General features: G+C 47.6%; 1 protein-coding gene across 1 annotated transcript in view; it reads right to left on the reverse strand.

Moving 5' to 3' along the window:
• The window catches only part of TCF7L1 (transcription factor 7 like 1), a 163,560-nt gene that overhangs the window by 16,752 nt on the left and 120,020 nt on the right, over nucleotides 1–26,788 (reverse strand). The window contains exon 4 of the mRNA XM_059079561.2: nucleotides 9,214–9,297. Within this exon, the coding sequence (XP_058935544.1) occupies nucleotides 9,214–9,297 (84 nt within the window). The remainder of the gene's footprint in view (nucleotides 1–9,213; nucleotides 9,298–26,788) is intronic.

Below are 26,788 nucleotides of genomic sequence, written 5' to 3' on the forward strand. Positions count from 1 at the left end.
GGAATATTACTCAGCCATAAAGAGGAACGAAACTGGGTCATTTGTTAAGACGTGGATGGATCTAGAGATTGTCATACAGAATGAAGTAAGTCAGAAACAGAAAAACAAGTATCGTATTTTAATGCATATATGTGGAACCTAGAAATATGGTACAGATGAACCGGTTTGCAGGGCAGAAATTGAGACACAGATGTAGAGAACAAATGTACGGACACGAACGGGGGAAAGCAGCGGGGGGCGGTGGTGGTGGTGTGATGAACTGGGAGATTGGGATTGACATGTATACACTGATGTGTATAAAATGGTTAACTAATAAGAACCTGCTGTATAAAAAATAAAATAAAATTCAGAAATTCAAAAAAATAAATAAAAAATAAAAGAAAAAACAAGGGATGGGGTGTTGGGAAGATAGATGAAATAAACACAGCAAAATACTGATGGTTGTTAAGGCTAGGAGATGGGTACATGGGATTTCTTTGTATATGGTTGAAAAATTTTGCAATACAATTTTTAAAGAGAAAAAAAAAAAAAGAAACTGACAAACAGCACCGAATGGGTGGCAGAGTTAAGTACAAAGCAGGGAAATGTGAGTTATATTTGAAAATGCAGGTCTCCTCACTTTAACACTCCATTAGTTATTATTATTGGTTCCCATTAGGCGACATCATTTTCCAAAAATATGGACTGGAAGGTGGCGGGTTCACAGAAAGAAAAAGGAAGCTAGACTTTTCCTTGGTCAGACTGGGAAGATGAGGCCTCTGGGACTGATGAGCAAAAATTACTCTCTTTAGGGCTGACTCAGGGAAAGCTCTCCTAGGAGGCTACCATCCCAAGAAAAGTTCCCGCTTTTTTTTTTGCTCCTTCGCTGTCCCCAGGGGCAGGATGTCCAAAGCATAAACCCAGGCCAAGGGCAGGAATGCTGAGAACTGTCACACACCTCTCAGTGGACAGCCTGATCTGTCTGCAGTGCAAAGAACACGCTCAACACAGGGTACAGGTGTTCCCTGGGCAAGGTAGCCGAGTCCACTTTTATCCAAAGAAGAGCATCTCAGAGCCACCTTGGACCTGAATCCTTCCAGCCCATCATGCAGACCCACCCCTTTCCCAGCTCAAGTGTTTCTTGTCTATTTTGGTCTGTTTCTAGGGTTGGACCAATCCAAAGTTCTCCTCGAAACTCCTGGTCCTGAGGAAGCAATTCATCCTCTCTCCTACTGTTCATGACTTTCTTCCAAGCTCTAAGCAAAGCCCACGCTCCGCCACAGATGGACCGGCCACCTCTCCACAAACTGTCCTTCTATGAGGCCCTGCCACTCTCCACCGCCTGCTTCTCTCAGTAACTGGTTCGAGGCCTTCACAAAGCCTCCTGTTCCTAGTGTTCATTCACTACCTCCTTTTCTTCCTGATCTGAATTTCAGCAATCAGAAGGATAATGTTTTTTAGATCAGGCAAAGAGGAGCCTTAATTCTGTGGTATCACCTACAAAGCAGACACAGACCACCCAACAGGCTGCCCAGAAAAGATCCTCAGAGGTGCACTGGGTTGCTAACTGTACCTGATTTTATATGTTTAAGAAATATGCTCTATCCACAATCAATCGTCTGTTTAGTGATTGAGAAAACCTTCTCTTTTAGTGGGCCAGAACTGTTTTCAAGAGATTATGTGCTTAAATGCAGGACTTGGGAGAAAAAGGAAACTGGTTTGTTCCTAAAATACCAGTCCAGTCACAGCGGTGGATTTATAATATAAGCAGGGGCAAACAGGAACTTAATTAAAGTTGAGGGAAAAAACTCCCAATTCTCTCCGTGTGCACACACACACCACTCTCTAACAAATACTACTTTAAAGGCAAAATGTAAGTTCTTTGCCAATTCTGTCATCGTATCCTATCAAAGAAAGGAAATTTGGACATATGTCTCCTATACAGAATTTGAGAGAAATGGAAATTCACACTTTTATTTACTGGGTAAATGTTTGTGGAGACTGTCTACACAGCAGGGACCGAGTTGGGCAGTCAAAGGGCTGAAGGCCAACAAGCAGAGGTGGAAAGAACCTGGGTCTCTGACGACATGGCTGGATTGCTGATCTAACTGGCCCTGCAGAAAATACGGATCACAGGTATTTATGTTGCATCAACTATGTGCCGTGTACAGTTCTAGGTCTCGTGAATGCACTAGAAAATCTTGTCTTTTTAGATAAAAATACCTATCCTTGCGGTAGGTACATTCTAATTGGACAGACAGACAATAAGCCAAATAAATAAATAACTAAAATATTAGATAGTGATAAATGTTAAGGAGAAAAACCAAGTCAGGGATGGCAGATAAGAAGCGAGACAGGTGTGGGTTATAAGTTACACACGCTGACCAGGGAAGGCCTCAATGAGAAAATGGCTTTTGAATGAATACACGAAGGCAGTGAAGTGAGATGTGTGGGAAGGGTGTTTTGGCAGAAGGCACCCAGCGCATTGGGTCCGAGGCAGGCAGGATGCTCCGCGTGTTTGAGGAACCCCCAGGAAGCCAGTGGACTGGAGTGCAGAGAAGAAAATGACGGGGTGAGAGTCTATATTAACGTACTAACAAATATTCTCTGAGCTCCTCACAGGAGGCAAGCAGTAAGCTGAAGGCTCTGAAAGAAGTGAAGATAAATCCAGGGTCTCTGTAGGGCAGCAGCAGAGAGAAAATGCTGCAGGGAATTAGAATGTGCTTTAGGTTCTTCTTGGAAGCAGTGGTACATTTCTGAGGTCTTTGCAAATTGGACTGGGCACAAAATTCTTGGTATAAATCTTTCCTTATCAAGACTCTCCCTTTTCTACTGTTTGCTGGCATTAAAGGCAGCAAAAGAGAATCCTGAGTTTACCTTTATTTTTGTTCCTTTGACACTGGCCTTTTCCTTCCTGCATAGACGCTTGTGGGAAAAAAAATAACAAATGAAACCCTTACAATTCGGACTGTCGTCAGGACGTGTCTAGGTAAATGTCCATTTTCATTTACTTTGTAGAATTCAGGTGAGTGCTTTCAAGCTATACACTTGAGTTTTTGTTTTTATTTATTTATTTACTTGTTTTTTATTTTTTTGGCCATGCCGTGCAGCATGTGGGATCTTAGTTCCCCGACCAGGGATGGAACCCATGCCCCCTGCAGTGGAAGCACGGAGTCTTAACCACTGGACCGCCAGGGAAGTCCCTAGTTTTTGTTTTTAAAGCCCAGTTTCACTTCCTCACTGCCCACTGCCGTTTTTACTGGTTGTGTGGTCTCTTCTTCAGGACCACTATTTGTAGACTGGTTTTTAGTTGCTGTCCTCTATCATCATCTTTTTCATCTGTGTCATCAGTGCACAGACCTGACTTGCCACGAGGTCTGTTCTGCTCTTCACTAAGAGCAATGAGCTGGCAGACACAAGTAAGGTTTCCCAAAAGCTAAATCTCAGTAGCAGAAACTAATAAAGGAATGATGGAGGTCGATAATCTTCAATGCCTGCCATGAATCGTGGGTGCAAGTTTGATGAGAAACAGGGCATTTATGTAACTTCAAAGCCTCTCCCTACGGAGCGCTTATTAATCACAAAGGGAAAGAATAACCTCACAGAGGAAACACATGTCAGACACCACCTTAATCAAATGATCAAAGCCAACATCACCGACTTTGGGACAAACGGACAATAAATAAATAAGAACAAATGGACATTGGACTCCCGATGTGATGCATGGAGAGGAGCAATCAGCGCGGTGGTGTTCTAGCCAAAAAACGCACAACCTGAATCTAACCATGAGGAAACCTCAGACAAACCCAAATGGAGGGACATTCTACAAAATAGCTGGTCGGTACTTCTCCAAAGATGTCAAGGGCAGGAAAGAGAAAGGCTAAGGAACTCTGCGAGATTAAAGGAGACTAAAGGACTGGCAACGAAATGTAACCTGTGATCCTGGGTTGAACGGTGGACCAAGAAACACATACGGCTTAACAGACATTACTGGGACATTTACTGAAATTTGAATATATATTGTGGGTTAGGTAATGTGAAATGTTAACTTCTTGATTTTGATAACTGTACTGTAGTCATTGTAAGATACTGTCTTTCTTCTTAAAAAATGCATCTGGGGCTTCCCTCGTGGCGCAGTGGTTGAGAATCCGCCTGCCGATGCAGGGGACACTGGTTCGTGCCCCGGTCCGGGAAGATCCCACATGCCGCGGAGCGGCTGGGCCTGTGAGCCATGGCCGCTGAGCCTGTGCGTCCGGAGCCTGTGCTCCACGACGGGAGAGGCCACGACAGTGAGAGGCCCGCGTACCACAAAAAAAAAAAAAAAAAAAAAAAGCATCTGAAGTATTTAGGGGTAAAGGGACACAATGTTTCCAACTTGATGGCAAATTGTTAAGAAAAACTCATATATACTGCATGTGTCTGTGTGTGTGTGAGAGAGAGACAGAGAGATGGAGAGAGAGAGAGGGAGTGCAGGGTGGGGCAAAATCTCTGGATCTAGATAAAAAGTATATGGGAGTTCATTGTATTATTCTTGCAATTTTTCTGAAAGTTTAAACTTATATCCAAATAAAAAGTGAAGACTGTGTAGTAGGAATTGAAATCAGCACTGGAGGTAGAATGGAGCAACAGCAGGCTATATGATGAGTTTTGGGGTCTACATGGGTATATTTATAAGATGGAGAAACTATACAATTTAAAAAGGGAAAACTTCGATGAATGTTTTGGGTTTTTTTTGTTTTTTTGTGGTACGCGGGCCTCTCACTGTCGTGGCCTCTCCCGTTGCGGAGAACAGGCTCCGGACGCGCAGGCTCAGCGGCCATGGCTCACGGGCCCAGCCGCTCCGGGGCATGTGGGATCTTCCTGGACCGGGGCACGAACCCGCGTCCCCTGCATCGGCAGGCGGACTCTCAACCACTGCGCCACCAGGGAAGCCCTCGATGAATGTTTTTAATCGAGAACTGGCATGCTGAGCAAAGTCAGGCTTCTCAGCTCTCAGCTCAGCTACTTCTTTGGAGCAGTGAGACAGCCACCCTTTAGGAGGGCTTCCAGGCCCTGCCTTCCATTAGCCATTGGATGCAAAGCTCTGTGCCTTGCTTCTGAGGGTGGCCCAAAGCTTAGTGCTAAAACAGGGTGTTCACTGTGGTTAAAAGAAGCATTCAGTCGTCATGTAGAAAGCAAGTTACAGGTGTGCACACACACATAAAAGAGACTGAAATAAAATGCTGGTGGGTTGTGGGATTACAGGTCTTTTTCTGTGTACTTTTGCATTTTCTCAAGTGTTCTACACACACATGCATTACTTTTCTGGTTTCAAAAACGATTTAATTAGGGACTTCCCTGATGGTTCAGTGGTTAAGACTCCGTGCTTCCAATGCAGGGGGTGCAGGTTCGATCCTTGGTTGGGGAACTAAGATCCCACATGCCACACGGTATGGCCAAAAAATTTTAAAAAAAAATTTTTTTAAAGATTTAATTAAAAATCCTGAACGAGAAGAGGAATTGGACTCAGGGGCAGAGAGGGGTTCAGAAGCGGCCATCTACCTTTCCCCAGATCACCAATTCTCCATCCATTCACACAGGCTTCCTGAGTACCTATGCTGTGCCAGGCATCATGACAGGTGCCAGGTAAACACATGTGAACAAAAGAGTTGCCAGTCCTATCTTTAGCTTGGTTATGCTCTGGAAGCACGTATATTTGCTTTGTGTGGTTGGGCACAGTGTTTGGGGAGAGGGTGGAGGGAATGACAGGGGCCAGGCCTGTGGGCCATGGTGAGGATCAGGGTAACAGTCGACACGCAGGGATACTTAGTTTTTAGAGCTTGTTTCTCAGGAGCCTTTTTTTTTTTTTTTTTGCGGTACCCGGGCCTCTCACCGCTGTGGCCTCTCCCGTTGTGGAGCACAGGCTCCGGACGCGCAGGCTCAGCGGCCGTGGCTCACGGGCCCAGCGGCTCCGCGGCACGTGGGATCCTCCCAGACCGGGGCACGAACCCGCGTCCCCTGCATCGGCAGGCGGACTCTCAACCACTGCGTCACCAGGGAAGCCCTAGAGCTTGTTTCGAAGGCATAAAAATTCAAGTGGTAATAACACATAATTCCATCCCCACCTTGGCCCAGTTACGGCTTATTTATACACATTTCCCTGACAGGCAGCTTCAACATGACTCACTGCATCTGTCTAAGTATGCAGGCTGTTTCCTCCATTTGCCCTTCTCCCAGGGCGAAACTCATCTTCAAATATTTTGCTCAGGATTCCAAAAGGAATTCCATAATCAAGTGTTTTCATTTTTCTAATAAAAAAAGCCAGCGTCCAAACCTCCGACTACTTCCGGTAACCTGCTTCTCTGCTTACGCCTGCAGCCTACAGAATCCGGCATCTAATAAACTGGGATGGTCTCTGGCGTCTTCTTCCCTTTTGCCTCTGATATGCGCTGAGGGCAGTGACTCTCAATTCTGGCTGCCCCTTCGAATCTTCCGGGGAGCTTAGAAAACTAAGATACCAGCCCCACCCCAGACCAGTTAAATCATATCCTTGAGAGAGCAGATGCTAAATTCTACAGGCTGATTACCTCCATTATACCTTTGCAATGTGTCTATTTGATCTGGCACCTAATAATTCGAGCCTTCATCACCTCTTAGTCTGCTAAATGAACAGCATTTTAATTGTTCTTTCCCTCTCTTCATCAAAGCAGTGCTAGTGGTGGTGGTGGTGGTGATAGTAGCAAGCTAGCCACCACTGAGTCTTATTCTGTGCAAGTTACAATTCTAAACTCATTACAATGCGCGGCCTCATTTTCATTAGAAGAGGTCAAGTCCTCTTCTAATTCCTGTTTTACAGATGAGGAAATCAAGGCAAAGAGAGATGAGGTAATTTCCTGTAGCTGCACAAGTAGGAAGAGGTGGAGTTGGGATTCAAGCCCACTTTAATAAACAACCTCCAACACACAGGCATCTCAGGTTTGGCTCCTACATACACATACACACGTGTATCTCAGAAGTCAGAATGAGAAGCTCTGACTTGAAAATGGAAAATGGTGGTCTTCTCCCAGTCTACAGAATTTCAAGTTAATGTTAAGGTTTTCTCCTGTGAATTTTCTTTTAAGTTTTTGAGGTCTGTTTCTGTTTATCTATATTAGAGTGCAGAGTATAATAATATACAACTTACTAGAAAAGTATCCATTTTGCTATCTACCATGTAATGTATCCACTATTCCCGGTTTTCCACTGTCAGACAAAACATGAGCCCCTGCTCCACTGCAGTCCTGAGATCATATCCGTATAACACACATCTGCAGTGGCTGTAGGTTTGCCTGGCAGTGGGAACTATGGGTAGAGAACCTTGTTAAGAGCTTAGGGATTTCATATATTTTCATGTCACTTACACTGAGATAGTGAGGATAAGTAGCTGATTTATTTAAGGAAAAGAAGCCAGAAGGAAAATGGAAGCTTAGAGAGGGCAAAAAAACCTTGATAATGTCTATTAATACAGTCTCCCAGAGCCAATGAAAGAATTATAGGAAGCAGAGGGTTGAGAAAAAGTTGGGCAAATGACTAGACTACGTATTAGATGGCAGATGGATCGGGGATGGAGGTGGAAGGTCTAGCTCTTGTGTGAAGTTGGGCGGTGAACGTTAGAAGGGAAATAAGATGATGCATTGCAGGAGGAGGGCCATACATAGGCTTGTTATTTCATTTTTCAGAGCTGGAGTGCTCTGTGCAACAGGGAGGATGGGAAACTCAAAGAGTCCATGTGTCAACTTTAGAGAATTCACTTCCTCTAAATGTAAATGAAGATTTTAGAAGATACGTAGACAGTACGTGAAGGATACCGGCTGGGGGATGCCACAGGATGGGTGGGGTACGAGCAAAGATTTGAAACAGTTACAGACAGCTGTGCTGGGAGGGGACAAGCCAACTTTGTGGCGTGGGGGTTGGGATGCCATGTCCTCCACAACGACTGACCACTAGAGGGCGCCTGTACCTCGCGCACGGCCACCCTGAGCTGTCCTGGAATCTGGAGGGCCACAGGCCCTACGGGCTACTCAGGACTTGGTGACTGAGCACAGACCTCGTAGGGCAGCCTGCACGGGACGGCTGGCCCTGCTGCTCACTGGTTTCTCCTAGAGATTGTGAAACAGCGACCCCCACCTGTCTCCCCAGTAGATGGCTGTGACAGTCACCTCAGAACTACACATGACATTGCTTGGTAAACTACCAAGGGCTCTGCCACTGTAAGCTGGTCTCATGATTCCTGGGAATCATACGGGCTCACTGTGCCATTATGTATCTCTCTATGTATACCTTCCTTCTCCTCAACTAGGGTCTAAGCTTTTAACGAAAAAGGACTATGAGGATATCTTAAAATGTCCTGAATGAAATGAAATATTGTGTCTGGATTTGCTTGAAAACAACTCAGTGTGGGTGCAGGGAACCACTGAAATTTTCCCTAATAAAGTTTTAGAAGCATCATGTATTCCCAGGTCTCCCTGTCTGTAAAATGGATGAGTCACACCAGCTGGGGTTCCTTCTAACTGGACCCTCTGTGTTTCTGAGATCCACTGCACAGGGGACAACATCAGTTAGCTTGTGAGGCACGTGGGTTGCCCCAAGCTCCTAAGAAAGTCCAGGAAAAGGGGATGCAGGGTCCCGGCTGGGAACATCTCCTATCCTAACAATTTCAGCCTGTTACAAGCCCAGAGGTGAGCAGACCTGTCAGATCTCATTGCTCCTCCTCCCAGGACACTCCAGACCTTCCTTTGTGGCTGTGTTGCCTCGGACCTTGGCAGGAAAGCCTCAGTTGCCCCTCGGGATTTTTGTTTGCCTATGTTTTAGTTTAATTCTTTTCTCTAACATCCTTTATAGAAGAGCCTCTTCAACTGTTGCCATGCAGCTCTGCAGGAGAATCAGGGGGCCGCTGACCGAGCTCCAGGGGGAGAGGAAGGAGAGGATGGAGAACGCCGCTGCTCAGGTGGAGGCGCGGCAGGGGAGGACCGGGGTCACCAGCCAGGGACAGGGCTGGCATTTCCGATCGCACAACATCCTGGGTGGTGGTATGAGCGCGTGCCGAGGTGGCAGCGATGGGGGCGTGCACGGGCAGCACCCTAACTGCTGGGCCCCCGACCGTTCGGCTCACACGCTCGGGGCAATACTTGCTAGAACTGCGGGAAGGTGGAGGCAGGGACATGGGACAAGTCAGCGAGAGCGTCCCTTCCACGCTTTAAGGAGAAACAGACTTACCAAGTGTGCTGGGGATGGTGACCTGGTATCCTTGACCGTGGCGCTGGCGGGGACGTCGAGGAGGGGCCATTTCATCTGCAGGTACTGCGCAGGGGACAGAAAACAATGCAGCTGGTGAGCGGGGGCCTCTCGTGCACCCCAAGTGAGCAGGGAGGCGCTCTGTGGTGGGGAGGGGCGACCATGGCTTATTTTACCTGCATGCTCCCTCCTGTGTCAATGGCCAGAGATCAGAAGAGTGTAGAGCATACATTGACAAGCACTACTGCCACCAGCACCCCCGACATTCTGGGGTAAAAACGTGACAGCACAACTGACCAAAGTATTCAAAGACCCTATTGGTGAGGGTCTTTAGTGGTGGGGCAAGCAAGGCTCATCAAGAGACCCAGGGCTCCCAGATGGTGATCCTGACTGTTCACTTCCATCTCTTACAGCATCACACACAACACTCCCCAGGAAATAAACAGCCGCTCCAGAACTATGTGGTGGATGAATGAGTAAAAACCATCTGCCTGACACTTCCAGGGTCACGAGTAATATCTGTCCATATTCGAGGATGTGGATCTTTACCTCGTTGTAGTGTTTCTCGATCTTGAAAAGATTTTCCTGTACCCTACCCTCTCCCATGTATTACTGCAAAAAACCCAAACCAAACGATAAATCCCCAACCCACACACACACATACACACACACACACACACACACACACACACAGAGTCTTTAAACGAAAAGCCTCTCCTCAACCCCAGCATGGCAGAGTCTTGGGCAAGAGTCTGGGAGAGAATGGGTGGGGAGGCAGTGACGGGCTCTGGAATTGAGTGTTCGTGGGTTCAGGTTCTCACCCTGCCAATTATGCTGTGTGACCCTGGATAAGTGTCTTAACGACTCTGAGCCTCAGTTTCTTCATCCATAAAGCAAGGCGATGATCACTAACATTACACGTTGTTAGAAGGATTAGGGACAATGAATGTCTAGGATTGAACACAGTGCTGTGCACGTAGAAGACATTTGATAAATGGCAGCTATTATTTTCATAAGCAAACCATTAGTCTTTGCCAGGAGCAAAATACACATGTTGTCTGAGTGTCAACACTGATATGGTGCTTCTGGGCAGCAGACCAGCCATGCAGCCTCTTTGTAGAATTCTTGAGGCCACTTTGAAAATTCGAGCTCTAATAGCATGTGGTGGGGCTCCAGGAAGAGTTTCCCAAGGAGACAGAAAGAAGTCTTTGAATCATCCCTTGCTCTGGTCATTCACTTTCAGGGGAGGGGGAGAAAAATCATGATTTGGCCTTGAGCTCTGAGCACAGGTCAGGAAAGGAGGATGGGCGGTGCCCCTTTGCTCTCTCTCAATCAGCCACAAAAATTGACCGAGAGGGCAGGGGCTGGGCTTTCCAAAAGGTATCCGCAGGCAGGAGTAATAACCCAAGGACACATCTGCCAAGGGCCAGAGAGTGGCAGACAGCAGCTGGAAAGGCCAAGGATGCCTGGCCACGGGAGGTGGGAATGAATAAGGACAGTTCCACTCGGGACCCTCTGGTGCCCAGCCCCTCCCCCCAACTGCATGTCATCTCTATCCCGGTGCTTTGCCGATCCTATCTGCTTCCTTCCTTCACACCCTCAACTCACCTATTTCCCTTCCCAGGAGCCTACACTTCCTAGATGAACTAACCGCGATTTAAACGCCTTTGGCAAGTTAACAGCACTGCACAAACATCGGCCTAGTGAGTTAAACTCATTTCCTCCGTGAACAACAACATTTGTGCTATGCTGGCACTTTTCAAAGCAGACTTACACACGTAAACCAGTGTAATCTCCACGGCATCCCTGCTACGACAAGTCAGGGTGACTGTCCTAATTTTCAGACGAGCTAATTGGAGGTAAATTCAGGGTAAATGACTTGCCCACGTTATGAGGAGCTGGAGCTGAGGTCTCTTGGCTTCAAATCCCACACTCTCCACCACAACATGAGTCAGAAAGCTTTTCATAACACTGTCCTCTTGAAAATTCCACTTCTCCCCACAGCCTTTGCTCTGATGGCCTTTTCTCTCTCCTTTTCTGTCTCGCACAGGGCTGGCCACCCAGAAGCTGAATGAATACATACCCGGCCATGTTCTCCTGTAGGGACACTCGAGGTGGTTGGAGCTTACTTACCCTTGAGTGCTAATTGGTTTCTCTACAACCAATATCAGGTGCTAAAGAGAAGTGTCCCAAATTTACCCCTTGCCACATGGAACACAAAAGAAGTGTTCCTCACTCTATGACATAAATCACAGCAAGATCCTTTTTGACCCATCTCCTAGAGAAATGGAAATAAAAACAGAAATAAACAGATGGGATCTAATGAAACTTAAAAGCTTTTGCACAGCAAAGGATACCATAAACAAGACCAAAAGACAGCCCTCAGAATGGGAGAAAATATTTGCAAATGAAGCAACTGACAAAGGATTAATATCCAAAATTTATAAGCAACTCATGCAGCTCAATAACAAAAAAAACAAACAACCCAATCCAAAAATGGGCAGAACTACTAAATAGAAATTTCTCCAAAGAAGATATACAGATTGCCAACAAACACATGAAAGAATGCTCAACATCATTAATCATTAGAGAAATGCAAATCAAAACTACAATGAGATATCACCTCACACCGGTCAGATTGGCCATCATCAAAAACTCTAGAAACAATAAATGCTGGAGAGGGTGTGGAGAAAAGGGAACCCTCTTGTACTGCTGGTGGGAATGTAAATTGATACAGCCACTATGGAGAACAGTATGGAGGTTCCTTAAAAAACTACAAATAGAACTACCATATGACCCAGCAATCCCACTACTGGGCATATACCCTGAGAAAACCATAATTCAAAAAGAGTCATGTACCAAAATGTTTATTGCAGCTCTATTTACAATAGCCAGGACATGGAAGCAACCTAAGTGTCCATCAACAGATGAATGGATAAAGAAGATGTGGCACATATATACAATGGAATACTACTCAGCCATTAAAAGAAATGAAACTGAGTTATTTGTAGTGAGGTGGATAGACCTGGAGTCTGTCATACAGAGTGAAGTAAGTCAGAAGGAGAAAAACAAATACCGTATGCTAACACATATATACGGAATCTAAGAAAAAAAAAAAATGTCATGAAGAGATTAGTGGTAGGACTGGAATAAAACACAGACCTACTAGAGCATGGACTTGAGGATATGGGGAGGGGGAAGGGTAAGCTGTGACGAAGTGAGAGAGTGGCAGGGACATATACACACTCCCAAATGTAAATTAGATAGCTAGTGGGAAGCTGCCTCATAGCACAGGGAGTTCACCTCTGTGCTTTGTGACCACCTAGAGGGGTGGGATAGGGAGGGTGGGAGGGAGGGAGACGCAAGAGGGAAGAGATATGGGAACATATGTATATGTATAACTGATTCACTTTGTTGTAAAGGAGAAACTAACACACTATTGTAAAACAGTTATACTCAAATAAAGATGTTTAAAAAAAAAAAAAAAGAAGAAGTGTTCCTAAAATCCACCAACTCTACCAGCATCTGATTCCCTATTTAGAGTCACAAAGATCCACACTGCACACTTCTTCACTCTTGCTGCTTACCAGGGATGTTCTTAGACCATGTCAGGGTGGCCCAGAGAAATCGAGCTGAATCCTGGTTTGGGACAGTGCTGCAGTTTTGGGTCTTTAAGAATACTGTCCCCTGACCTTACGGGTTGTTAGACATAGCAGGCTTGTAGGGTGCTTGCAGAGAGTTTCTCGACCGTGGCACTACTGACATTTTTGGGCTAGAGAATTCTTTGTCGTGGGGCTGTCCTATGCATTTTAGGATGTTTAACAGCAGCCCTGGCTTTACCTACTAGAATCCAGGGATGCTGCTAAACGTCCCTGCCAAGTAGCTCCCACTCTCCGGCCCAGTTGTGATTAGCAAAAATGTCTCCAGACTTTGCTAAATATCTCCTGGAGAGGCAAAACTGCCCCCCAGTGAGAACCACTGCTCTAGTGGTTGAGGAGCTGGTACCCACTATACTATAAGATGCATGAGGGTCCATATGCCTTGGTACTGGGGTGATCAACGTACAAACATACATATAAACACATACACACATGCACAATAAGGGCTTTTAGTAGTAGCTACTATTTATGATTGTCTATCATGTGCTTGGTGGTTATGTACCCCCCAAGACGTCTGGGCTTCTGATGGAAGGAAACCACAGTGGCCTTTTCTGCCCTTAAGGTCCACTCTTTTTTTTTTTTTTTTTTTTTTGCGGTACGCAGGCCTCTCACTGTCGCGGCCTCTCCCGTTGCGGAGCACAGGCTCCGGACACACAGGCTCAGTGGCCATGGCTCACGGGCCCAGCCGCTCCGTGGCATGTGGGATCTCCCCGGACCGGGGCACGAACCCGTGGTCCCCTGCCTCGGCAGGCAGACTCTCAACCACTGCGCCACCAGGGAAGCCCCCACTTCTCTGCGTTTTTAAAGATTTTGAAACCAGTGGTGGGAGTAGGGGATGGGAGAAGACCTGTAAGAGTTGGAGTCCCTGCAGCTTAGTCATGGAAGGCCTCTGGATTGTAATTCTGAGGAAAGGAGCATTCTAACAGGACAGCTGAGCTTCCCAGAACCATGAGTTGGGGTAGAAGGAGCCAGCAACACCGCTTATAACCCTCTTCCCAACCTCCTTCCCAGAAATCTGGAGGTGGCTGTGCAGTTCTGAATTCCTAGGTCAGGCTCAGCCCAATGTTCAGCTGAAATCAATCTCTCTTGGCTGTAATTCTCACGTGCGGCCAGCCCCACAGGGCTAATCACTCATTGGTGGGGAGCATGTTCTTGTGGATTAAGAGATGTGTGGCTAAGCCTCGATTCTCTGCACAGTAATGGCATGTGGGCAAATTAAAACTGCTGGTTTCTCCAAGCCCAGGCTAGGCTCCATCCAACTGGCCACAATTGGCTCCTGACCAGTTTATCGTGGCCAGACTTCAGCACCTCCCTCCTGGGGGAAGCGCACCGTGATGGAATGCATGGGACCCGTGTGGCATCAATGCACTGATGCTACCACTTACGGGATAAGCGCGCTCTTCTGATTCTCAAGAAACAGAAAGAAAAAGCTAAACCCAAATGGTGAGGACTGTTAACCCTCAATTTACAAATGCTACTGAACATGCTGCTGTGTGCAGTGACTCTCTGAGACAGGCCAGACAGGCAGTTTACCAATCTTACTGAATCTGGGAAACTCTTTTTGTGGGACTGGAGTTCCGTGGAATGCACTTGGGGAAGTCCTTTTTTTTGGCGACGCCACGTGGCATGTGGGATCTTAGTTCCCCGACCAGGGATCGAACCCACGTCCCCTGCAATGGAAGCTCGGAGTCTTAACCACTGGACCACCGGGGAAGTCCCCCCCACTTTTTTTTTTATAGTTGATTTACAATGTCATGTTAGTTTCAGGTGTAGAGCACAGTGATTCAGTCATACATACATATATACGGGAAGTTCTGCTATTGTGGTTCACAGTTAAGTATAGTGAGGCTGTGGTTTAGAACCTGTCTTTACCTTGTTAAGGAAGGATGATTCTGTTCCTATTTTTAAATCGTTTTCCCTGGGACAGTTGTTGAATTCTTTCAGAATCCACCAAAATGGTGGTTTCTCTTATTTGACTCAAGACATGGGATGGATACATAGTCATAGATTTTCTTACACTGAAGCACCCTGTATTCCCCAGGTAAACCCTATTTGGTCACGGTGGCTTGTTCGTTCTTGTATATATTGTGGAATGCTAAACATGAGTGTTTTAAGATTCATACTTCTACATTCCGAAGAGTGAACAAGTTTTCTTTTTTTGGTGACGTCTTTATCAAGTGTTGCTATCAGTGTTATTTGGGCTTTATCATGTATACGGGTGCTGCTGTTCTTTTTCTTAATGTTCTGGGTCCCTTTGGGCCTCGCGCCCCTCTCCAGTACCCTCCCTGGGGATATCCCTTGGCCAGGTGGGCTGTTTCCGCTCAACTTGGGCCCAGGGAAGTGTCCCCTCTGCAGCGTCTCTCACTGGAGAGCCAGAGCCCTCTTCTTGCAGGGAGGTGGGGCCACTGGGCCCACAGAATCCCGCTTAGCTTGGAGACTGTGCAGCAGATTAATTGCAGCTGTGCCCTGGAATTTCCCCAACATACAAATCTTCATGATGTAAAACAGCTGGGAGGAAATCCCAGCATGCCCTGTCCAGAGGCAGAACTGCCAATGAGCTCTGGAGATTAACCCTCCGCCTCCTAGAAGGTAGGAAGGGCCCCTCCCCCAGCCAGGCCCCCCAGTTCCAAGCTTGCTTTGGTGGAGACAGGAGTCTCCAGGACTCCTGGGAACGCCCACATTCTCCCCACTCACACGTTCTCACAGAAAACCCTTTAAGCAGGGCCCAGGCAAGAGAGGAAGCAAAGCCTCATGTTACAGACTCAATCGCAGTGTTCCCGGAGGGGGGTGCCTTACAGCTGGAAGTCAGGAAGCAAGTCAGCTCCAAAAGATGCCCAGGTGAGAAGACCCCACTCCACAGAATCCCTTCTGCTTCCCCTCGGTGGGAGGGACAGGTCTGGTGCACATAGAAAGGGCCCCTTTCTCTACCTTTCCTGTCTTGTGGTTTTCGTGCTTCAGAGCAGAAGCTTACCAGTTTAGGTGACCAGTCTTTCCTGCCTCTTTGGTCCCCAGTGGTGAATGGAGATTCTGGGACCCCACGAATAGAGAAAAGGCCTTCCCAGGATTCCCTCCCGGGAGATGATACGGTGCAGCAGCCACCCAGGAGCACAGGCTAGAAACCCAACCCCACAGGCAGATGGCCGTCCACCCCACAGCAACGAGGACATTGGGCAGAATGCTCTCCACTTCCTTTTAAAGATGATCTTAAACATCAAGCATCGTATTATAAATGAAAAATGTGAACCATATCAGTTTTTCCTTACTTTTCCATTCTGCCACAATTGGGGATGAAATTGTTCTTTGGGACAACTGCAGTGGTTTCCCAGACCCTACAAGAGTTCAGACTTCTAAAAACCAACCTACCAGATCTCTTCCCTACTGAAAATCCTTTCCTGGTTGGTTGCTGGGTCAGGGGATACTCACCAGCAATCTAGGGCCAGACTATCCTTCTGACTCTTAACCCTCACCATCCCCACATCCCCTCACACCAGCTGCACTAAAGTTCTTTTCTTTCCTTTCTTTCTTTAGAATTGATTAATTAATTTTTGGCTGCGTTGGGTCTTTGTTGCGGTGCACGGACTTCTCATTGCAGTGGCTTCTCTCATTGCAGAGCACAGGCTCTAGGCGCACGGGCTCCAGCAGTTGTGGCTCGTGGGCTCTAGAGCGCAGGCTCGGTAGTTGTGGCGCACGGGCTTAGTTGCTCTGTGGCGTGTGGGATCTTCCCAACCAGGGCTCGAACCCGTGTCCCCTGCACTGGCAGGCGGATTCTTAACCACTGCGCCACCAGGGAAGTCCCTGCCACTAAAGTTCTTAACGCGCTCTGACTGTGCCATATTGCTCGACTGGTTCTTGGCCTGGTGTATCCTTTACTCGTGGGAAACTCTATCCCCTCCTTTAAAACCTGGCACCAAGGTCACCTTCCCCGACAAGGCTTCTCCAGCTGCACACAACGGCCAGTCACGCTCACCTTTGGGCCCCAGCTGTGCTTGCTGTTCGTTCCCATGGCACTCAGTATGCTGCTATTGTTATCCGTTTGCAAATTCTGCCTGTCTTTTGAACCGTCAGTTCCTCAACGGTCACGACCGCATCCTCAATTCCTTGCCCAGAAGCCAACATTCATGATGCCTCCAGACCCTGTCCCACCTTGAGCTTAAGCATGTTATCAATCTCCTAAGCCCAGTTTCCACATCTGTAACGTGGGTCATCCAGCCTCTTCCTGAATCCTTTAGAGACAATGAGACACACGTGACGGAGCCCCTTTCACTCTTAAGCGATTGGTTCTCACTTCAGTTGGCTTAGTATTTGCCAAGAATTTGTAAATGCAGCCTGGAGCCTGTGATACCCAACCCTGCTTGTTCCTGGAGGCTTCTGAAAGTCCTCTATCTTCTATCAAAATGGACATAAGTTGATCTCAATTTGAAAACGTACCAACATCGAGTAATGAACTCATTAGTGAGGAGACAGAACAGCTTTCCCAAGTGGGAACAACGTTTAGTTTTCAGAAGTCACTGAGGAAGATAAAATGAAAGTATTAGAAGAACTGGTTCCCAAACGATGGATTAGACACAATTCCAGGAGCAAAAGCATAAAACAACAAGGTTTACACCCTTATTTCCTTTTTCTAAAGATGAGTAGTTTCTGCATTTGCTTAGTTTTATGAATAGCACGAACCCCCCAAGTACAATCACCTTCTTTGTTTTGCTCAAGTGTAGAAGGCTGGGTTCCTTTTTCTTCTTCTTTTAAACAATATTTATTTATTGGCTGTGCTGGGTCTTAGTTGTGGCATGTGAAATCTAGTTCCCTGACCAGGGATTGAAGCCGGGCCCCCTGCACTGGGACCATGGAGTCCTAACCACTGGACCACCACGGAAGTTCCCTGGGTTCCTTCTTGAGGTTTGGTTGATAGGTGAGTTGTTACAAATAAATCCAATTAATAAATCCACCAAGCACTATAATAAGTGACTATTCAATTTAATACTACAACAGACACAATTCTCCTTGGAAAAGTTATTTAGAACCACAGTTTGGTATGTTTTAAACCCATGAAGTGACTTTTGTCTGTCTGGCACCTGTCACATCAACTTAGTCAACAAATATTTTTGGAGCCCCTCTGTGCCCTGGCAGCCGAGGGGCCCCAAGATTATTCCACGACTGAAGAGTAAACTCAAAAATAAGACTGGGCTGAGGACATCCCTGGTAGTCCAGTTGGTTAAGGCTCCGTGCTTCCACTGCTGGGGGCGCGGGTTCCATCCCTGGTCCGGGAACCAAAATCCCACATGCTGCGTGGCACAGCCACAAAAAAAAAAAAAAAGAAGAAGAAGAAGAAAAAAGAGTGGGATGGCTGGGTTTCAGTTTCCCATAAACACCCGTCTCCTTCCCCTTCCTCCCCAGTAATTCCCCTTCTTTCCTGGATGGCCTCAAACTACTCTCTTCCCCTCCCAATTCAGAGAATCTGGCCATTTTGCCTACCAGATTTGATGAAAGGGTTGTTTTTAAAATTGGCTCCCCCCAGAGGCCAATTTCTAATGGTGGAAGACAGAGCACAGCGGTGACAAAGCAGGGTTCCAGGCTCTTCCTAACTTCTCTGGGCTAGATCATCTCACCTTTAAAATGGGGCTATTTTACTTCATCAGCCTGAAGGCCGGGACCTGGACCAGCCAGCCTCCTATGGAAGAAAAATCAAATGCAGCTGTTTGTCTAAAGCACAGTGGACGCCTGGGAGTGGAGCCTGGGTTGAGGTGCTCAACGGATACAGAACCAGGAGTCCTAGCTGATCCCCACTTCCGAGCTGTGTACCTGAGGATGTTAACCTGACCTTTCAGAGCCTCTGCCTTCTCACCTGTAACATGGGAATAAAGGGGTTTTTTAAAATTTATTTATTTTTTGCGGTACGCGGGCCTCTCACTGTTGTGGCCTCTCCCGTTGCGGAGCACAGGCTCTGGACGCGCAGGCTCAGCGGCCGTGGCTCACGGGCCCAGCCGCTCGGCGGCACGTGGGATCCTCCCGGACCGGGGCACGAACCCGTGTCCCCCGCATCGGCAGGCGGACTCGCAACCACTGCGCCACCAGGGAAGCCCAAGGGTTTTTTATTTAGAGGGCTGATCACTCGGAGAGGACCAAGAGCTGGGCACGCGGCAAGCTCTCGGGAAATGTGTGTTCGGTCACTAAGACTTAGTTATTCTTGCTCAATGAGCATTACCTGTACTTTTCCCAGGGACAGCTAATTGACAGGGTTTGGCTCTTCACTCATCTCTGGGTGCTTCGTGGGGAGAGGTCCTGTGTGGGTAAATGTTTAACCGCTGGCTCTCTAAGCAAAAATAAAAAGATAAGCCCTGCTTTGCAGCATTTGCTGGGATTCACGGTGTAAATATTCCCACTGTGGCTGATTGCAAGCCCCCGCAGTGAGTCGCCGATGGCAATGTGGGGAAGAGGTGCTTATAACTTGGCGGGGGTGACACCGGTGACTGTAGACAGGAGCCAACGGGGTCTCAGATCTGCCCCGACTAGCTGGGACCGCTGGCTGTGTTCGCAGATGGCTGGAGGCTGACACGTGCGGTCTTGAGGGACAGCTGGACACTTGGCCGAGCATGTCTTCCTGGCCGCTGTGTGCTCCTTTCAGAAAGAGTAGGGGACCTCTGCCCCCAGAGCTCTGGGTACAGCCGCTCTGTGGTAAAGGGACTTCTGGGGCAGAGACCTGGGCTTTCCAGAAAAGTCAAAGTTAAACAAACTGCTTTGGGATCCTCATTTTCCAAGCCTGGAGCTACAGGCCTCCTGAGTCCTAGGTAGCCTCTTGCAGTGGCTTTGAACTTGGGTCTGCTGGGCCCAGGTAGTTTCTGTGTTCACTGCCCGACAATGGACACACCATAGAGAAGCTTCCTCACGGGAACTGGCCTCGGATGCCGGGCCCTCCTTCCCTGGGCGGACCCCTCCTCTGCCCTCTGGCTCCAGCCTTGTCGTGGCCGCGTCTGGCGTATACTGACGGTACACCCCTGCTATCACGTACGATCACCTGTCCTGGCCCCGCTGTGGCCTCTGCCCTTGCACCACGTGTGCACCTAGAGCTGACCCCACACCAGTACATAGGGAGCTGCCTCATTCTGCTAACGGCCTCACGGTAACCGCAGCATGGAGGTACCATAATCTACTAACCGGTCCCAGAACCGTAGACACACAGGTGCTTCCCAGTCTTTTGCCGCCATGAAATCCTCATCACTTTGCTCATGTCTGAGTATAATTGTAGGACCCATCTCCAGTTGTGAGGGGACTGCTAGGTCAAAGGTATGTACATTTAGCTTTTTTTTTTTTTTTTAACATCTTTATTGGAGTATAATTGCTTTACAATGGTGTGTTAGTTTCTGCTTTACAACAAAGCGAATCAGTTACACATATACATATGTTCCCTACATTTAGCTTTTTGAGAAGTATTACTGAAGACCTCCCAGTCTACCCTGCTCACTACCAGTAACACACGAGAGAGCTCATCTCCCCAAGCCCTTGTCCACAGTGTTATTCAACTTAACAACCTTTACCAGATGGGCAGGTGAAAAACCGTAGCTCACTGTAGTTTCAATTCACATCTCTCTTGTTGTAAGTGAGGCTGGGAATTGTCACAAGTACAGGTGCTGGGTTGAAGGACAGAAGACAGATGTGTAGCCAAAAGGGCTTACAGTCTATGGGGGCGGCAGGGAAAGGGTGAGAGTGAGTGAGAGGGGTGTCTGGGGTTCCTCATAATTACAGAGGACTGTGCAGCCTCTACTGCATTTGACCTTCACTCGGGCAGGAAAAGGGCAGATGTGATAGGAGTCGAGGGCATGGACGAGAGCCGAGGCAGAGGGGAGCCCAGGAAGTCACTGCTGCTTCCACTTTCCACCACTGCCCCACCCGTCTCTGTGACCGCAAGGCCCTTGATGATTCGAGAAAGAAAAGAAAGGCAACTGGCCTTTTACCTGCCAAATCCTATAGGCATCTCGGGGGAAACACATTTCCTGCCCGGAAGCCCTCTCCCGCCTTGGCTCCTGTGGTTCCAGGTTCTGTGGGGCCTCTGGTTGGTCTACATTTGTCGACCTGCATAAATGTCTCGGACAGACCCTTCAGTGAGAAAAGCCGGTTACGGCAGACCCCGGAAGGACAGTCACCAAGATGGTCTCACTGGGTTTTAGCATTTGGGGCAATTCTCTTACTTTCTTCTTTGTGCTTTTCTTATTCTTTTGAAATTTTTACAATCACTGTATAGCATACTATCGCAACAGTAAGCAAAGCTATTAAAATAACAGCAACCCGGGCTTCCCTGGTGGCGCAGTGGTTGAGAGTCCGCCTGCCGATGCAGGGGACGCGGGTTCGTGCCCCGGTCTGGGAAGATCCCACACGCCGCGGAACGGCTGGGCCCGTGAGCCACGGCCTCTGAACCTGCGCGTCCGGAGCCTGTGCTCTGCAACGGGAGAGGCCCGCGTACCGAGGAAAAAAAAAAAAAAAAAAAAAAAAAACAGCAACCCTAGGTTAAATTATTTTCATCCCCCCAACCTGTGCCTTCAGTTTTCCCAAGTACAAACCTCAAAATCTACGACCTTAACGTCTTCAGCTGCCTCCCCTACCTCCTGTTGGCACCAAGTTCCATGGACCCTGGGCATCTTTCTAGATTCTAGGGATTCAGGTCCTCCCTATTCACAGCTGGGCCACTGCAGCACCTGCAGCTGGTCTCCTGGCTCCTGTTCAGGGTCTGCTCCACGCTATCCCGGAGGCACCTGGGGGAAGCAACCCAGTTCGAAGGGGGCGGGGGTGGGCTGCAGGTCATTTGGCCTCAGATTGACAAAATGTCTGTTGTCCCTATCAAAGAACAGCGTGGTGAGTGGAGATTAAGGGGTCCCAATCCTCTTCCACAGTGTCACCACTGCCTCTGTCTCTCTCCCCATCTCTTCCCACCCACCCTTTACTGGCTCCCAGAAACATCTTTCTAAAACATAAAACTACCCTATTTAAAGCTATCAGGTGGCTTCCCATTCTTACAGAACTGCCTACTTAGACTTATAAAACTGACCAAGAGGCAGTGAAAGCTCTGTACAGAACACTCCATAAATGTTTAATGGGTACCTCCTCTATCAGGTGGCGATTTATGTGCATGATATGCCACAGGGGAGATTTTTTTAAAAGCCATATAAACGACTGGAATATAAGTCAGCAGATGACAGGTTCAGAGAAGAGAGGGATTGCAGGGGCAGGTTTCTCGTGGAAAGACCGGAAGACTTCACAAAGGAGGTGGCATCCGAGCTGGGTGGGTCACACAGGGAGAATACACTTCTGTAAGTCATTTACTTTCTTAAAAATTAATTAATTAATTAATTAATTAATTGTGGCTACGCTGGGTCTTAGTTACAGCATGCAGGCTTCTTAGTTGCGGCATGCAGACTCTTAGTTGTGGCATGTGGGATCTAGTTTCCCGACCAGGGATCGAACCCGGGCCCTCTGCCTTGGGAATGCAGAGTCTTACCCACTGGACAACCAGGGAAGTCCCTGTAGTCACTTACTTTTGAAAGCACTTTAATTACCTCATTTGATCTTACTGACCCCTAAATATGGATAAAGCAGATATTATCATTCTCATTTTAAAGATGGGGAAACTGAGCCTGCTGGAAGCTCTTGGATTTACACAAGGTCATGAACTAGCTGATGGTCCAGTTGGCATGGGAATATGGGGCTTTGGACTTTTATGGTATGACTGAGAGGGTACGAGGGCATGCTCTGTCTTCTAGAAGCTTCAATTTCATCCTGGAATCTTGGGATAGCAAATACCGGGCATGGGTGCTGCCATACTCCCCTGGTGGACCCATGGCAGACATTGCTAATCGATCATGGCACTTCTTCCAATTAATGTTGGGTTAAGACCTCAGAATTCTCAACCCAGCACAACAGGCAGCCACTAATAGTTGGCTAAAATTGATCTGTGAGGTGTAGGCTATTTATTCTGATTTAAGCCTGAAGTAGATACAGTTACTCCCAGCTGGCAAAAAGGAGAGGTGAGACCAGGCCTCAGGAACATTTCCCTCCTGGCTGGCACACGAGGAACTATAAGTTCCTAGACAGAGGGGAAGGAGCCATGGAGAATGTGACTGGATAGCAAAACCTGTAATGACTGCAAAGCCCACTGACCAAAAGCAGGCCTGGGAATTCTGAAGTTTATGGATTTCCCCTGTGGGAGGAGAAGCTGGAAGGCATCCCAGGTATTGAGGAGAAAGGAAGCAGGATCTGTGGATAATCAATGGGGAACAGGAAGGACTTATCTGGGACCAGTAAAGCACACAACACAAAAGAACAGCCAGGCGGCCTGGAGCTCCCTCCCAGTGCATGGAGCTCCGAGGGCCTCTCTCCAGAAGCCCTCTGCGTGGCTCCCGCAGGCCCAGCAGTGGCCAAAGTCAACAACTCCTGGGCACCAGGAAATGGGAAATGTCTGAGGAGGTCCCTCAATAGGTGGGCAGTTCTGGGAGAGATCTTGGACCCCACCGGCGAGACAGGATGCTGAGAATAAGGCCACACTAGCCGTCTCTACACAGGGCTGTCACTCCTGATAACGGAGCCCAAAGTCCAGGTTCCTGCATCCGATGTTGCTGTGTATGCAAATTTGTGTGCACGAGTGGGTTAGTCACGCAGAGGGAACCAAAAAAGATTCTACATTCATATGGAAGCGAGGCTGCAGGGAATTAGGATTAGGATAGCGGAAGGGCTTTTAAGGAGGTAATGTTTATGGTGGGTATATCGTATGTTGATACTTTATATGCATTATCACACCAAGCTCATGCCTCCTCCTCACTTCATTTTAAACATTTATTTATTTATTGTTTACATTTCTTTTTTTCTTTCTGGCTACTCCATGGGGCATGCAGGATCTTACTTCCCTGACCAGGGATTGAACCTGTGCCCCCTGCAGTGGAAGCATGGAGTTTTAACCACTGGACCGCCAGGGAAGTTCCCTCCTCACTTCATGAAAGGGTATTGCACCACATTCCCAATTCCCGTCTCAATTCTATTAAATAACATCTCCTATTTTTAGTATTAAAACGAACACTTTAGTAGGCATTAGCATGTATATGTGCGTGTGTGTGTGTGTGTGTGTGTGTGTGTGTGTGTGTGTGTATATATATATGTAGAAAACTGCTTTCTTGGACACTGTTGCTTTCAAAAAAGTTCCATTTTAAAAAGTAGAAATAAAGGGCTTCCCTGGTGGCGCAGTGGTTGAGAACCCGCCTGCCGATGCAGGGGACACGGGTTCGTGCCCTGGTCCGGGAGGATCCCACATGCCGTGGAGCGGCTGGGCTTGTGAGCCAGGGCCGCTGAGCCAGCGCGTGCGGAGCCCGTGCTCCGCAACGGGAGAGGCCACAACAGTGAGAAGCCCGCGTATCGCAAAAAAAAAAAAAAATTCAAAAAAAAAAAAAAAAAGTAGAAATAAAGTGAGTCAATTCAAAGAAAAAGGTTCAGTAGATGCCATAGGTGCTATGTGGCAAAGATTATGCACATAAGGGACATTTGAGGAACACTGTTGTAGAATCACATGTTTAGGATGGTCATCCAGGGGCTACAGCAAATTACAGGCGGCATCCCTAGGAACTGGGAGAGGTCTGCAGACATAACCCCAAAGTCAGCATGTCCCAAGACACACCACTATTTTCTTCCCAAATGCTTCTCACCCAGACCCACCATCCTCTTGTGCACTCCCAGGTCAAAAATCTTTCCCTCCACCCTCTCCCTCACTGCTGGCTAAAGTCCTGTCCATGGGCTGCCCCGGTATTTTGTTCATCTCTACCACCCCTGACCTTGCAATGGCTTCCTAGTTCCTCCTGCAAGTCATGCACACATCCTGCTGCCCCACTGACTTCCCTGCTCATAGCCAGGCTCGCGGATCCCCGTCTCATCTCCCCTGGAGCTTCTTGGGCTCAGGAACCACTTACTCATGCCTTGGGTTGCCACAGCCCTTGGCATAGCACATCATCTGAGAGCTGCTTGATGACTACGGCAGGGTGTTTCAGAGTCAAAAGCATCAGAGACACAAGTGCTTCTACCCTCTAGGTGCTGCTTCCCAGCCAGTGGAAATGCATCTAAAGGTCAAAGGCAATCAGTAGCTATGCTCCTGAGGTTGTTACCAGAGACCCTACCCTTGCTGGGCTAGGGCAAGAGCAGTGATAACCACAGCCTTCTGGGCAGGCAGTGGTTAGAGCCAGTGGGACCATCTACTGGTGGTGGGTGGTCTACCAGCCGATAAAGACTCCATTTACTTAATACAATAAGACTGATCAAATAAAAAAAATTCACTGATATCATATCTGCTTCCAACTATTTTAACATTTCACCATGTAGTTTATATACTGATCACAGAAAACAATGTGGTATATCTTCTGTAGGGCTGGTGGCGGGGGATGATGACACCAGGCGTGTGCTGCTCAGCACTACTGTGGAACACAGCATTTCTGGAATTCATATTCTGTCTGATATTACCATTTAGGTAAGCAGGGAAGTAGGTGCAAAAGCCAAGGATAGCAAACTGTCTGCATAGAAGAGAAAACAGATGTCTTTAAAGATAACATTTACTGGGACTTCCCTGGTGGCGCCGTGGTTAAAAATCCACCTGCCGGGCTTCCCTGGTGGCGCAGTGGTTGAGAGTCCACCTGCCGATGCAGGGCACACGGGTTCATGCCCCGGTCCGGGAAGATCCCACATGCCGTGGAGCAACTAAGCCCGTGCGCCACAACTACTAGGCCTGCACTCTAGAGCCCACGAGCCACAACTACTGAACCCACGCACCTAGAGCCCACGCTCTGCAACAAGAGAAGCCACTGCAATAAGCCCGCACACTGCAATGAAGAGTAGCCCACGCTTGCCGCAACTAGAGAAAGCCCGCTCGTAGCAACAAAGACCCAAGGCAGCCAAAATTAAATAAATAAATTTAACAATAAAAAAATAACATTTACTGATCAGTTACCTTGTACCAAGCACTCTACCAAACCATTGTATTTCTATGTGTTATTTCATTTAACCCTCACAGCCTTATACTTTTTTTTTTTTTTTTTTTGCTGTGCCATGTGGTACGCGGTATCTTAGTTGCCCAACCAGGGATCGAACCCATGCCCCATGCAATGGAAGCACGGAGTCTTAACTGCTACGCTGCCAGGGAAGTCCCGCAGCCTTATAAATTGATGCTATTATTGTCCCCATTTAACAGAGGAATAGAACAGAGAGGTTAAGTAACTTGCCCAAGCCCTGTTCATCCCAAAGGCCACACTCTTAACCCTTTCATTATACTAGTGTTGGAAGAGAAATAAACCATACCACTCCTCCAGTCCACCCTGGCATTTCTCAGATAAGGGCACTCAGGCCGAGCTGGGATTAGAACAACTTAGGCGTCCCGGCCCCCAGTTGCAGAAGAGCTAGTATGGATCAGGTTATTTTCTTCAACCAACATATAACTTATAGGGGAAAATATAAAAATAATTGGAAGGGGATGAAATATTACTCTAAGCAAAGCAATATTATGAATGCCAATCAACAGAAGTCATATAACACACAACAAAGGAATGATTGTATTATTCAAGATACTGTTTTGGAGAAACCAGAAGACTTTTTGAGTGCGGCCATAGCTCCACACTGCCCCCTGGTGGTCCCCGTGCACACACTGGGAGGAGGCCAGGCCAAGGACTAGCCTGAACAAAGACTTTGGATCAGGATAAATGCCATGTGTACTCAGAAATCCCAGAGGCAGTAAAGATCCTTTGGTCTAGGTACTTACCCAAACAGTTAAGGGAAATCTCTGGGCTCCACTTCCATTTGTATGCAGAATTTGAGGTAAAGAAGTTATGAACTCAGTAATGAGTTAAATACTTTCAGTCTGTCATATTGGTTAAGGCTTTCCCCCTTTT

Source organism: Kogia breviceps, chromosome 11 (assembly GCF_026419965.1).
Source record: "Kogia breviceps isolate mKogBre1 chromosome 11, mKogBre1 haplotype 1, whole genome shotgun sequence".
NCBI lineage: Eukaryota > Metazoa > Chordata > Mammalia > Artiodactyla > Physeteridae > Kogia > Kogia breviceps.